The 13021-nt window shown below is 46.4% G+C and overlaps 1 protein-coding gene across 2 annotated transcripts in view; it reads left to right on the top strand.

Moving 5' to 3' along the window:
* The first annotated feature begins 299 nt into the window (after positions 1–299).
* The window catches only part of IRS1 (insulin receptor substrate 1), a 43108-nt gene continuing 30386 nt past the window's right edge, over positions 300–13021 (top strand). The window contains exon 1 of one of the 2 annotated variants that reach the window (XM_075570128.1): positions 300–4298. In XM_075570128.1, coding sequence (XP_075426243.1) covers positions 1034–4298 — 3265 coding nt within the window. In that variant the 5' untranslated portion in view covers positions 300–1033. The remainder of the gene's footprint in view (positions 4299–13021) is intronic. The other variant, XM_075570129.1, reaches the window with a different exon arrangement.

Here is a 13021-nt window from a genome sequence, read left to right as displayed (position 1 = left end):
ACCAAACTAAATGGCGTCCACGCCTTCTTACTACACCGACCCCTCAACCTAACTTTCCCCGAGCCCCACACAGCAGAGCGGAGGGGGAGTGGAGACAGCAAATAGACTGACAGGCGTCCGTAGCCAATCGCAGCGCGCCCTGCGCCCCACCTCCCCCCTCTCTCCACCTTGCAGCGTCTTTCGTAGTAAAGAGTAGGTGGGCGGGGCTTGCTGTGTGTGTGTGTGTGTGTGTGTGTGCGCAGAGTGGGCAGCAGGTTAGTGTGAGCCTGGCGGCGGGTCTGGGCTGCACGCAGTGTGTGTGTGTGTGTGTGCTGCTGCTGCTGCTGCTGCTGCTGCTGCTGCGGCGTCACGTGTTTATCTGGGAGGAGGGGGCGGCTCGCGCTCTGGACCGCGCTCCCGGGGACTCAGCCACAGACGCTTGTTTTGGTTCATTCTGCAAAGAAAGCTGCTGCTGGCGGGGGGCGCATTGCAGAGATAGCCCGTGAGCTCTCTGTGCCAGGACACCCCTCTCTCCCCGGGGTAATACACCGGCCCTCTCCCGGCAGTGACATTGGGTGGGGAGGAAGCCGTGCAGAGAGCCGCTCTCCCGGCAGTGACATTGGGTGGGTGAGACCGGTGGAGAGGAAGCCGTGCACAGAGCCGCTCGGGCAGCCGGAGGGAGCAGTGATACCCCCCACCCCCCTCACCTCTCCCCAGCAACAAGAGAAGGACATTACTACCCACCACCAGGCGCAAAGTTAGGCGGGTTCCGCAGACCGGGGAGGATGGATCGCACCCCGGGGTGTGCAGCGCTATCCCCGGAACGGGGTTACAGCCGGCACCATCACTCGGTGCATTTGTGGGTGTAAGAGAAGACCCTGGAAACCTGCTGATTTCCTACCCCCCGAGGACCATTACAAACACAACTCTGCAAAGTGTACTTGTCTGATTTCTCCTGCAGGGTTTGGTGCTGATCTGTGAATTTGTTTGGTGCACACATTATTTAGGTGATTTTTTTTATTTTATTTTTTGGGTGCTGTTTTCACTTGGTACCATGGCCAGCCCCACAGAGCCTCACCCTCAAGAGAACTTCTCCGATGTCAGGAAGGTGGGCTACCTGAGGAAACCGAAGAGCATGCACAAGAGGTTTTTCGTGCTCAGGGCTGCCAGTGAAGCAGGGTTGGCACGTCTGGAGTATTATGAGAATGAGAAAAAGTGGAGACATAAGTCTGGAGCCCCAAAAAGATCAATCCCCCTAGAAAGCTGCTTTAATATCAACAAGAGGGCAGATTCTAAAAACAAGCATCTGGTTGCCCTCTACACCAAGGATGAGTGCTTTGCCATTGCTGCTGAGTGTGACCAGGAGCAAGAGGGCTGGTATCAAGCTCTAGTGGACCTCCACAACCGTGGCAAGACCCACCATCAGCAGCATGACGGAGCTGCCAATGGGGTGCACAATGGAGTAAATGGGGAGGAGGTTTATGGGGAGGTTGCTCCGCCAGGCCTGGCCTTCAAGGAAGTCTGGCAGGTGATCATGAAGCCCAAGGGCTTGGGGCAGATCAAGAATCTGGTTGGCATCTACCGGCTGTGCCTGACCCACCGAACTATCAGTTTGGTGAAGCTGAATTCTGATGCAGCAGCTGTGGTGTTGCAGTTGATGAACATCCGAAGATGTGGACACTCAGAGAATTTTTTCTTCATTGAGGTGGGTCGTTCAGCAGTCACGGGGCCTGGTGAGTTCTGGATGCAGGTGGATGACTCTGTGGTTGCACAGAACATGCATGAAACCATCTTGGAGGCCATGAAAGCCCTAAGTGACGAGTTCAGACCCCGCAGTAAGAGTCAGTCTTCGTCCAACTGCTCCAACCCCATTTCTGTTCCCCTCAGAAGGCACCACCTCAACCACCCACCGCCCAGCCAGGTAGGGTTGAACCGCAGAGCCCGCACAGAAAGTGTCACAGCCACTTCCCCTGCAGGGAGAACCGCCAAGCATGGGTCTTCATCCTCATTCAGGGTTCGTGCATCCAGTGACGGGGAGGGCACTATGTCAAGGCCAGCCTCTGTTGATGGTAGTCCAGTAAGCCCCAGTGCAAACCGGACTCATTCACATCGGCACCGGGGCAGTTCCCGGCTTCATCCACCACTTAACCATAGCCGCTCCATACCCATGCCGGCAACTCGCTGCTCACCATTAGCCACCAGCCCAATCAGCTTATCCTCCAGCAGTACCAGTGGTCACGGCTCTACTTCTGACTGCCTATGCCCTCGCAGGTCTAGCGCCTCTGTTTCAGGCTCCCCTAGTGATGGTGGCTTCATCTCCTCTGATGAATACGGATCCAGCCCTTGTGATTTCAGGAGCTCCTTCCGCAGTGTGACCCCAGACTCCCTTGGGCACACCCCACCCGCAAGAGAAGAAGACCTAAACAACTACATCAGCATGGGCAAGCCCAGCAGCCACCAGCATAAAGGCCAGCAACAGAGATACCATCCAAGTCGGGGAGAAGAACACCCTGACTTGGACAAGGTTTTCAGGAAGAGGACTCACTCTTCAGGAACTTCTCCCACTGGGTCCCACCAGAAGACCCCCTCGCAGTCCTCCATTGAGGAATACACAGAGATGATGCCTTCATATCCCCTGCGTCTGACATCCTTTAGACACTCTGCTTTTGTACCCACATACTCATATCCAGAAGAATGCCTGGACCTTCAACTGGAGGGTAATCCAGCTAACCACAAAGATGATGGCTACATGCCCATGTCACCTGGTGTTGCTCCTGTGACTACCAAAACCAGTGATTACATGCCCATGAGCCCCAAGAGTGTGTCTGCGCCCCAGCAGATCATTAATCCAAGGCGGCATTCTCAGGTAGACTCCAATGGTTACATGATGATGTCCCCCAGCGGTAGCTGCTCCCCAGATAGTAGCAATTACAGCAAGATATGGACCAATGGTACTAACCCTAAACTGTCTATCGAAAGCAATGAGGGCAAACTGCCTTGCAGTGACTACATCAATATGTCTCCAGCCAGCGGCTCTACTACCAGCACCCCACCAGACTGCTACCTGAATTCTGTAGAAGAGCCCCCAAAACCTGTCTACTCTTACTTCTCCTTGCCCAGGTCCTTTAAGCATGTTCACAGGAAGAATGAGAATGATCAGTTACGCATCTCTGTCAGCTCAGGGCGCCTCCTGTACACCGAGGAGTCCTCTTCATCCTCCACTAGTAGCGACAGCCTAGGAGGACAGGACTTGCAGCAGCCTAGGAAAGGGGAAACTATACTGCAGGGTAAGAGCAGCAGGTTAACAAGACCCACGCGACTTTCTCTGGAAAACAGCAAAGCCAGCACTCTGCCACGGGCTCGAGAACCTGCTTTGCCTCCAGAGCCAAAGAGCCCCGGGGAGTATGTTAACATAGAGTTCAGTGACAAGGTCTTCTCAGGGGGCTTGGTGTTTTCCATGTGCTCTCCACCATATGTGGAGAGCAGAGTGGTTCCGCAGAGGGAAAACTTGTCTGAATACATGAACATGGATTTAGGAGCCTGGAGAGCCAAAACAGGCCATGCCTCCTGCACACCTTCCTCATGCAAATCTTCATCATCCAAGCCTGGCAGCTCAATGTGCTCTACCGGCACCTGCAGTAGTAGTCGCCCTCCTGTCCGAGGGCAGCTCGTCCCCAAAGACTACATGAGCATGCAGCTTGGTGCCCTTTGTTCGGATTACAGCCAGGTCCCCCCTGCCAGGATCATTGTCAAACCGATCAATCCTTCCTCTGGCAAGAGTAATTATGCTGAGATGTCAATCAGTCGGGTTCCTGAGAGCCCTGCTGTGGCTCCAGCTCCTAACTCAAGTTTATCCGAAGTTGCCCGCACTTCTCTTTTGGGTCAAAGCTCTGGCCCCAGCGCCTTTACGCGGGTGAACCTGAGCCCAAACCGCAACCAGAGTGCCAAAGTCATCCGAGCGGGTGACCCACAGGGCAGGAGACGACACAGTTCAGAGACCTTCTCATCTACCCCTACCACAGCCCGAGTCAATGCTGGCCCGGTGTCTGGGGAGGATGTGAAGCGTCACAGCTCTGCCTCCTTTGAAAATGTCTGGCTACGACCAGGAGACACTGGGAGGAGGGAGCCCCTGCAACCTGCAGATCACCTACATAATGGCCTAAATTACATTGACCTGGATCTGGCTAAGGATTTGAGTGGCCTGGAGCATTGTAACCCTCATCAACCCGCAGTCAATCACCCCACAGATGACCTGAGCGCCTACGCTAGCATCAGCTTCCACAAGCTGGGGGAACACCGGCGCCAGGCGGAAACAGAAGGTAAGCACCTGAGGTCACACACAGACACAGTCTACCCTAAAAAGTAAAGGGCACTTTATAACTTCCACCTCACTTATGCACTTGTAATCCACTATACCACACACAAGTTTGGAGACACAAAAAATACCTTAAACCCAGGGGTTCCTCAAATTCAGGCCTTTAGACACCAACCCTTAAGTTCTCACACCTAATCTAAGCAAGTTATAAGATCCTTTTATAGGTTGTGTTACCTTTTTTTTAATGAACCAACATCAATCGTACAGGGTTTTTCTTGTGCATAAGCTTTCGAGACTGCAGAGGTCCACTCTTCATGTTAGTACAAATAAAAGGTATCACAGTCTACAAAGTATATTTCTCTGTGACCAGTATGACTACTAGCACCCTTTAATAAAGTTTTTTTTTTTTTTTGTGATAATTACTGCTACAGTGTAGGTGAAATGATTAAGTGGTAATTGGAGATATTTTGATAGCTTGGATTACTGGTTTCTTTTAAGGATTGAACTTGGGGAGATTTTAGACCCTCTTCCACCGTAGAGGTCATGGCTAATAATGATCAATGGAACCCAGCACTTGAGTGAATATGGATCTCATCCCTTTCAATATGCTGCTTTGGTCTGTTTTTTTAGTGATCCGTTTGCTCCATATCAGGGGTGCCCTGTTGCCATATTCTTTGCTGATTTACTGAATGTTGCTTGTAACAAAGGCTGTGAAATGCGTGCAAGGGTCCTGTTTTGTATACACGTACGTATGTATGTATGTATGTATAATATATCTATTATACACACTCCAATCTGTAAATGATTACTCCGCTCTTTGAACAGTTAGATTGGTGTGTGCATGTCTAACATCTCTAACCCATTGGAAACTCATATACTACCAGGAAATTACCACCTGGTCCCAAATATGTGTTGGGGTTCGCCTTTGTTCTAAGCATACAACTTAGCCCTCAACAGAGGCAGATTTGGACACTTTGCTGTGCTCAGGCGTAGTATGAACACCTGGCAGCTTCACCTAGACATGTTTAACCCCTTACTGGCTTTATAGTTTCCGTCCCCTTTCCCATGCACTTTTAGGAGAGCCATGCATTGTGAAATCTTTTAAACAGGGATGGGTGTCGCCAGTCCTTACTAATGTGGGGCAAACTAGTCCCCTTAAATGTAAGCCTCCAGTATTACTCTGAGTTCTGTTATGATTTAACATGATCCTAACCACAGGAGAAACATGCCCACACTTTATTAACGCTGCCCCTGGATGTGGGGCTTTGATGGAAGCTTAGCACGTGGCGTGCATTATTTATAATGATTGAGCATGTCCCTGTAACTGTTATTATGAAAGTGTAGTATCTATAACACACCTAATAATGATCTGAGACCTTCGTTAATGTGTTATTGCTGAAATGTCTTAATGGTCGCCCAGCTCCTCGTGACATTTCAAAAAGTTCTAACACAGACACACACGTTTGCTTCCATTGGGTGTAGTGTCAGTTGTGTAGTCTGCCTTGCAGGTTGTGCAAATGTTCATGCTAAATGTGAAGTGCTTAGCTTGGGTATTGTGCTATTTGGTCTTTGTGGGATTTGAATTCTCCTTTTGGAGCGATGTTTGTTAAAATGAGAGCCTTTAAATTGTCTCTACTGTATTTGATGTCAAAATACTGTATCTTCAGCATGTAGAAGTTTCACTTTAAAGCTGTAGTGGCTCCACAATTAACCCCTTCATTGCTAGGCAGCGCATTCTGCGCTTCAAGGTCACACTGAAGGCTTTCTTTTGTATCATTTTCATGCACTTGGGTGTCTGGAGTATGAGATTCTGCTAGTTCAGTGCAGTTTTTTAAGTTATTTATTGCCCTGTCACTCGTGTACTATACAAATTACAATGGAAGCTTTTCATGAAGGACTTATTTTAGGCTTTTCTCATTTGGGCTCTTATGCTTCTCTTATGAATTTCCTTATTTTGGTTTCTACAGTGGAGCAGGTATAATAATGTGAAACTAGGGATATAATTAAATACATTCTGTGCCGCTGGTTAGGTCTTTAAGCAGACATCCCCGATTGCTCCTTTTTTCACACGTTCAAAGCGGCTCCCTCAAGAAATCTGTATTTATTGATGCACTAGAAATTTAATAATGAAAATTATGTTCTAATGGTTCTTGCTTCTTCCTTAAGGCATCTAATTGCACGCTGCAAACCTAATTAAATTGATGGCATCCTATTCGGGATTTGCCTGTCTCTTTCCCCCCACTGTAATTGTTAATCCTGATCTGTGCTAATGTAAACCATATTAGACAAATTTAGAATATTCTATAAGTTGGTTGTGATGGAGGTAGTGATTTGGTTTGCATGAATGGACGAGTAATGCTTTTTAAAACTTGAATTCGGACTGTTCTATCCAAGGGGTGGCCAACTCCAGTCCTAAAGAGCTACAACAGGTCAGGTTTTCAGGATATACCTGCTTCAGCACAGGTAGTGTAGTCTCCGACTGAGCCACTGATTGAGTGTCACCTGTGCTGAAGCAGGAATATCCTGAAAACAGGTCAGGTTATCTCCTGAGGACTGGAGTTGGCTACCCCTGTACTATTCGGTATGCCAGGGGTGCTCAACTCCGTTTCCTTCTCTCCTTCCCCCCCTCCCCCCATTCCCAACAGGTCAGGTTTTCAGGATATTCCAGCTTCAGCAGCAGGGGTCATTGGGCCATCTGCACTGAAGCAGGGATATCCTACAAATCTGACCCGTTGGGAGGGGGGGATTGGTGGCTTGAGGACTGGAGTTGAGCCGGCCTGCTGTATGCCACCCTTTCAGGTTTCACATAGTGTATTAGTATCACCTTTAGGCTTGCAGCACACGCAACGCATTGAAAACTCACTCCCCAAACCAGCAGAATAACCTTTTTGTTGAAATTAAATGTACATCCCATTGATACTTTTTATTGGGGGCTGTTTTTGAAAGAAACCGCTTGTGATTATATATAATATAAAAAAATGTAAATCCTGTTCATTTAATTGTAATTACAGGTTGCGCTACTGGAAGTTTTTCAAGGTTGAGTTGTTCATGTGAAAAACAGTTTCTTAAATACTAGGTTGTATCTCATTGTTTTCTTGGACTAGATTACTTGGAGAAAGTGTTTGAGACGTGTTGCTTCCGTTGGCTTGTCTTCTGTCTTACGCAAGTTTATTAATATCTAAGGGTATCCGGTTTGAACGCTTAGGTATTGTTTCACATTTGGAGGTGGATTAACATGGCTAGCAGAGAACTTCATGAATGAATCTGAGCGTGGGAATCTATCATAATCAGTGCTTATCCCGCCCCTCTCTTCCTCCCTTTTAAAACACATCCGTCTTACCCCTTTGCTTTTTCATTGCCATTTTAGCAGCAGAGAGGGTGCTGTTTGCTGGGCTGTCCTGGTGTTGTGTGGACATAATGGCAAGCTCACCAAATGGTGCAATTGCTTTCAACTACTCGCCCTCTGGGTATCGACTTCCCATCCCCTGCAGTGTCCATACCTGCTATATTCCGATCGACTATCAATTTACTTAGCAGGATCATTAGTACCCATTGGATAAATTATTCTTATAATTTGAATTATAGCTAAATAATAAATCGCTTGCCTTGAAGCAGAATTTGTCTATTGCCACAAAATGAAGATGGGAACCATCATTGTTTTAGGGGGGTGTTTGTGTGTGTGTGTGTGTGTGTGTGTGTGTGTGTATTTACACGGGTATCTTATAGATTATTATTTATAATGCAACAACAGGTTGCACAGGGGAAAGGGGTAGGAAGCCAAAAACAAATAATTTTGTATTAATCTTGCATATAAAGCAATAGGTTGGGAGATACCTGCTGAAAGGAGCTTACAGTCTGTGAATTGACAACCGCATTATATCTATAGATGTGAGTGTGTCTGTCTATCTCCTTTTGCAGTGCTGTTTTAAAGCTACCCATTTACCAATTTTTAGGGGATTGGAGATGCAGCTTCTGAGTAATATGAGCCTGAGATGGCTGCTCCATTTAAAGTTCATCCTCGTACACCTTCTGTTCCCATTGGTATTGAAAGCTTCCTTCCCCCACCCCTCCCCTTTGGCAGACAGGAGCTAAGCACATTGCTTCCACCTTGAAAGATGAAAGCCTGGCTTTCTGTGTAAGGGCTGCACGTGCACAGGCTGCCGGCAGGTGTGTGCTCTCTGCCGGGAGACACCCTGTCTGCTTTTTGTGTCTGATATCTAGGCAATTGATGTTTACTCCAATACAGACATGTAGCAGGCGTTCTGTCTGTATCAACACGGCCGTCTCACAAGCAGCACAGACCTTCATTTCTATGCACTGTTACCCACAAGAAATATAAAATATATGTAATTTACGTGTATGTTTTGTAATAATGTTAAACCTATTCGGTGCCAGGAATTGCAGATTTCTGTGTTGGTGTTATGCCGCTTGTTTGGGTATTTCCTCGGTGGTCTGTGTCCGATTTTGGAAATGGTAGTCTTTTTGAATCCTTGTTCAGAGGTCTGTTCCAGCTTTGGTTTCCCAATTTTTAATGCAACTTTGCAATGTGGTAACTCATGAGTTAAATTGCAGTGTGGGCGCATTTGGGAATCTGACTGTTTTACGCAGGTTTAGTGAAAACCTAACATTAAACCAATCCCTTTGCTGGCAGAGGGTCCAACGTGTTATCTGCTGTCAGCAAAAGGGTTACGTTTGCGAGTCTTTAGTATTGCCTGTGATTATACATTGTGGGTAAATTGCTGGGGTGGTTACGTTTTGTTTTTAGCCCCTTTCTCCTTTGTCTTTATGCTGAGTAAGGCTCATTGTTAATCTTTGCTCAACTCTAATTATAAGGCAAGCCGATGAACGTGCATCCACCTCGTGTGCGGTGCCAATGTGTTCGCAATAACGATTATGGTAATGGAGAGAGTAGGACAGTGACGCAGACTCTAAATTTTAGGTTGCAATGTTAATAATCAAAACCCCCCCCCCCCTCCCTTTTTAAAAAAAATAGGGCATTAATCACCTGGTTTTAACCATTTAAACATACCCCTATGTGAATGTATTATATGTGCACATTATGGTTGTTTGTTCATGGCATGGGTGGACAATTCCAGTCCTCAAGGGCCACCAACAGGTCAGGTTTTAAGGATATCCCTGCTTCAGCACAGGTGGCTGTCATTGACTTGAGCGACCTGTGCTGAAGCAGGGAGATCCTTAAAACCTGACCTGTTGGTGGCACTTGAGGGCAGGAGTTTGTCACCCCAGGTTTATGGCCAATGCGAGGTGTAGGTTTACCAATAAAATAGCCCTGAAGTTTTTCTCCCAATCATTTCCTTTCAGCACAAAGTCCTTGCATTGCTCCCATGTAACGTTTTTGTATCTTGAACTCTTAACTACTCTGTGTCAATTTTATCACAATGGTTTTGCCCTTTATTACTAGTGATCACATCCTCAGCAATTTCCGCACAAGACGTTACATATTTCCCCATAATGATCGCAACCCAGTAAACAAATACATTACACATTGCTTTGTAAGGGCTTGGCTAAGGCACATTGAATGGTTGCGTGTTATGACGGCTCTCTGCGTAGCAGGATGAAAACGCCAAGCACAGCGAGTCACTGTCACTTAAGGGAACGCCGTCCCAGCTTCTGTGCAGGGCGCGTGAAGATGAGCGCCGGTCTCTTTACAAAAATACCAGTCGCCGTGCTCACAAGCCAAAGACCTACACCGGATCCTCCCCGTGTAAGAGGTTACACTTACAATTAAAGTTACACAATTTAAATGTAATCGTTTTAGAAAAATCCAAAAGCCTAATTCTAAGCTTCAGCCTCAAGGTGAATGAAGAGTACCTGCCAGGGAACAAGGAGTTGATGTATAAAGATGGTACTGTGTGATCGTTATGGGCCATCGCCCAAACTCCTTTGCAACTGCAGTCGGCTTCTTACTGTTTCGTTTTCAGTCGGACAGGGGACACATTTTTGTTTTTGCGTAGATAAAAATAAAGTGGTACAATTTAAATGTCCGCTCCCGAATGTGTAACCCAGGGGTGGGCAACTCCAGTCCTCAATGGCCACCAAACGGTCAGGTCACCCATTGGTGGCCCTCGGGACTGGCATTGCCCACCCCTGGTTTAACCCCCTTTCAAAAAGTTATTTTTAGAATAATTATGATTTTAGACATTGGAATTGAGGGATATTATAAGTGGGCTTATACGTATTCTGGATTTGCAGAATATGAAAAAATAAATAAAATATATACTCACACACACACGTTTTAAATTATGGTGGGCGAAAAAGGTAACGCGAAACCTCCACCGTATTGCATATAGCAAATAAAAAGATCACTTGTGAGCACATTCACATGTCTTAGGCAGGTCTGCACCCCTGCCTTTCACCATTATCACCCAGCACAGTGTTTCCACTGCAGCAGGGGATTCTGGGAAATGACATGCAAATGAGCACACCGTGTCACCTTTTGCCTGAAAGGCAATTTTTTTTTTTCATGGCGGGAGTTATAAAAGACTGCAAAGTTGTAACTAATTGCCCTGTTAATACAAGCATCTTCCTGATGCTTATGGGAAATGTATATGCAAGTCTGTTGTGTCTGTGCTGTAAATAGTCTGGACTAGTAATGGGTATTCTTGTTGAAGCCTCGCTGAAGAATAGCAATTTATCATACCCTGATTTGGGCTCGATTTAGCCTATTTATAAACTCTGCTTGCACACAATTGGGACAGGTGCAGTTTTAGTGGGACATGATGACTGAGCAGCATAGAAGTACTTTGGTTATGATGTGATTTTAATTGACAGCTTTCTTTAAAAGTAGCATTGTTAGGGGAGTGATATCTCTGCATTATTTATCCATTTATTTAGTGGCAGTCCTCAGTTCCTGTTTCTTCCTGAAATTATTCTGATGTGGGTTAAGATTCGGTCTACTTCATGAGAAGGGCTGTGATACCTAACCTCAAAACACTGTGGCCGGTCATCTCTCTTTTAGTGTAGTAACAAAGGAGGGAGAAGTGGTATGATGCCTTTTATTGGGCCAACAAGTAGTTGATGTGTTCTAAGCATTCAAACCTCTTAGGGTCCTTTTAGCCAAATATTGTTTTTGTTTTAAACACTGATTTTCTTTTTTGAGAGGGAGTATATAGAAGTATTGCTTTAAGAGTGGGATACTGAGTTTGCTTAGTCTTCTCAGGCCGCGTCCATAACAGGGGAAGCCGCGCGGACGCTCCGTGATGAGCCCCTGCATCTTTAATGAGGATCTCTTTAGAGGGGGCTCCCACGAGCGTCCGCAGGCGTGCTGAGGCGCTGGGATTTTCAGCCGACAGCAGAGCCTGTTTCTCAGCGCGAAGTCACGTCGACGCCGTGACGTTGACGTCGGCACTTCGCGGTCTATTGGCCAAGCGACGTCACTGCCCCGCCTCCCCTACCCTCCCCCCCCCCACCCTCCTCCCAATCGCGCACCCTGGCTCGCCTGCCAGTTCATGGAATCGCTCCTGACCGAGCAGGCGAGCCTCAGCGTCAGGGCGGAGGAGCGCGACTTCCCCCTCTATGGACTCAGCCTAAGATTCATATTATTTGTTGTCATTTCCCAGAATCCCTAGCTGCAGGGTAAACACTGTATGCTAAGAGATAATGGGGAGAGGCAGAGTTGCAGACCTGAAGGTGCTCACAAGTGGTATTTTTATTTGTCATATTACTTAAGAAAATCTTAAATTTTGGCTTTGGCACACAAAAAATAATTTAACCTCCTATCTTTTTGGTAATACATTGTTCTTCTGCTGACACATGGGTCAGATAATATATTATCAGTATCGAGCTTGTGCAGCAGTAACCTTTATCTATAGCACACAATATTGCGTGTTAGAACAACTCCTATTTGATCGAATGCTGCTCTTGAGTTCTTGCAATCTTCATTTCTGATACGGACATTCGCACTCCCAGAGGCCATAGTATTTTTGTGTTTTGCACTTCAGAAGCTGTAAAAAGATCCATGATTTGACAGAACTCGTTTGTAAGATAATTTTCCTATTGCACATTAGTGTAGTTGCAAGTCTTTATGGTTATTGATCGATGTCAGTGTATTTCTGGAGATTCGGTGTGTTTGATTCCACTCTCCAAAAGTTCTGCTTGCTCTGTGATCTTCGCTCAATCACTTATCTGCTTTGGGTTGTAATACAATCGCTGCTTCTATCGCTTGGGGGTGATTACGCAGACTTCGGTATCACAGAGAGGCAGTCATGGTTCCATCTCCGAGGTGGCTGCATTAACACCTTTGGAAGTATAACTACAAATGTCTTTTTGAATTTGAAAGTGTTACAAATACAGAGAGATTATAATTAATTTTTTTTGTCTTTTCCCATTTGCTGGCAACCTCTTGACACAACCATGCCTCCCAAACTGTGGTGCCTTCTTGTTTTGTGGGTTATGCAATCCCCTTGTATGGTCCCAGTTCACAGGCCAGGCCACGCCTCCTTCCATACTCCCAGCTCAACGCTGCAGTCCCAAAGTGACTGAATGCTGAGAACGTAATATCGGTTTCCCACGTCCGGACAATCTACAAGAGTATTTCTTACTTAATTAAATCAAAGGAATGCAATGTCGTTCCCAGACTGCACATTTTTTTTATTGTTAAAGCAACAGCACTGTGATTTTTGTTTTCGATCTCTGGTGACAAAGAATTTGCTGTATTTTTGTTGCTGTATGTATATTTAATCTAGTGTTTTTTTTTTTTTTTTTTTT

The sequence above is a fragment of the Ascaphus truei genome, chromosome 14, assembly GCF_040206685.1.
Source record: "Ascaphus truei isolate aAscTru1 chromosome 14, aAscTru1.hap1, whole genome shotgun sequence".
Lineage (NCBI taxonomy): Eukaryota > Metazoa > Chordata > Amphibia > Anura > Ascaphidae > Ascaphus > Ascaphus truei.
This window is presented reverse-complemented; position numbering and strand designations above follow the sequence as displayed.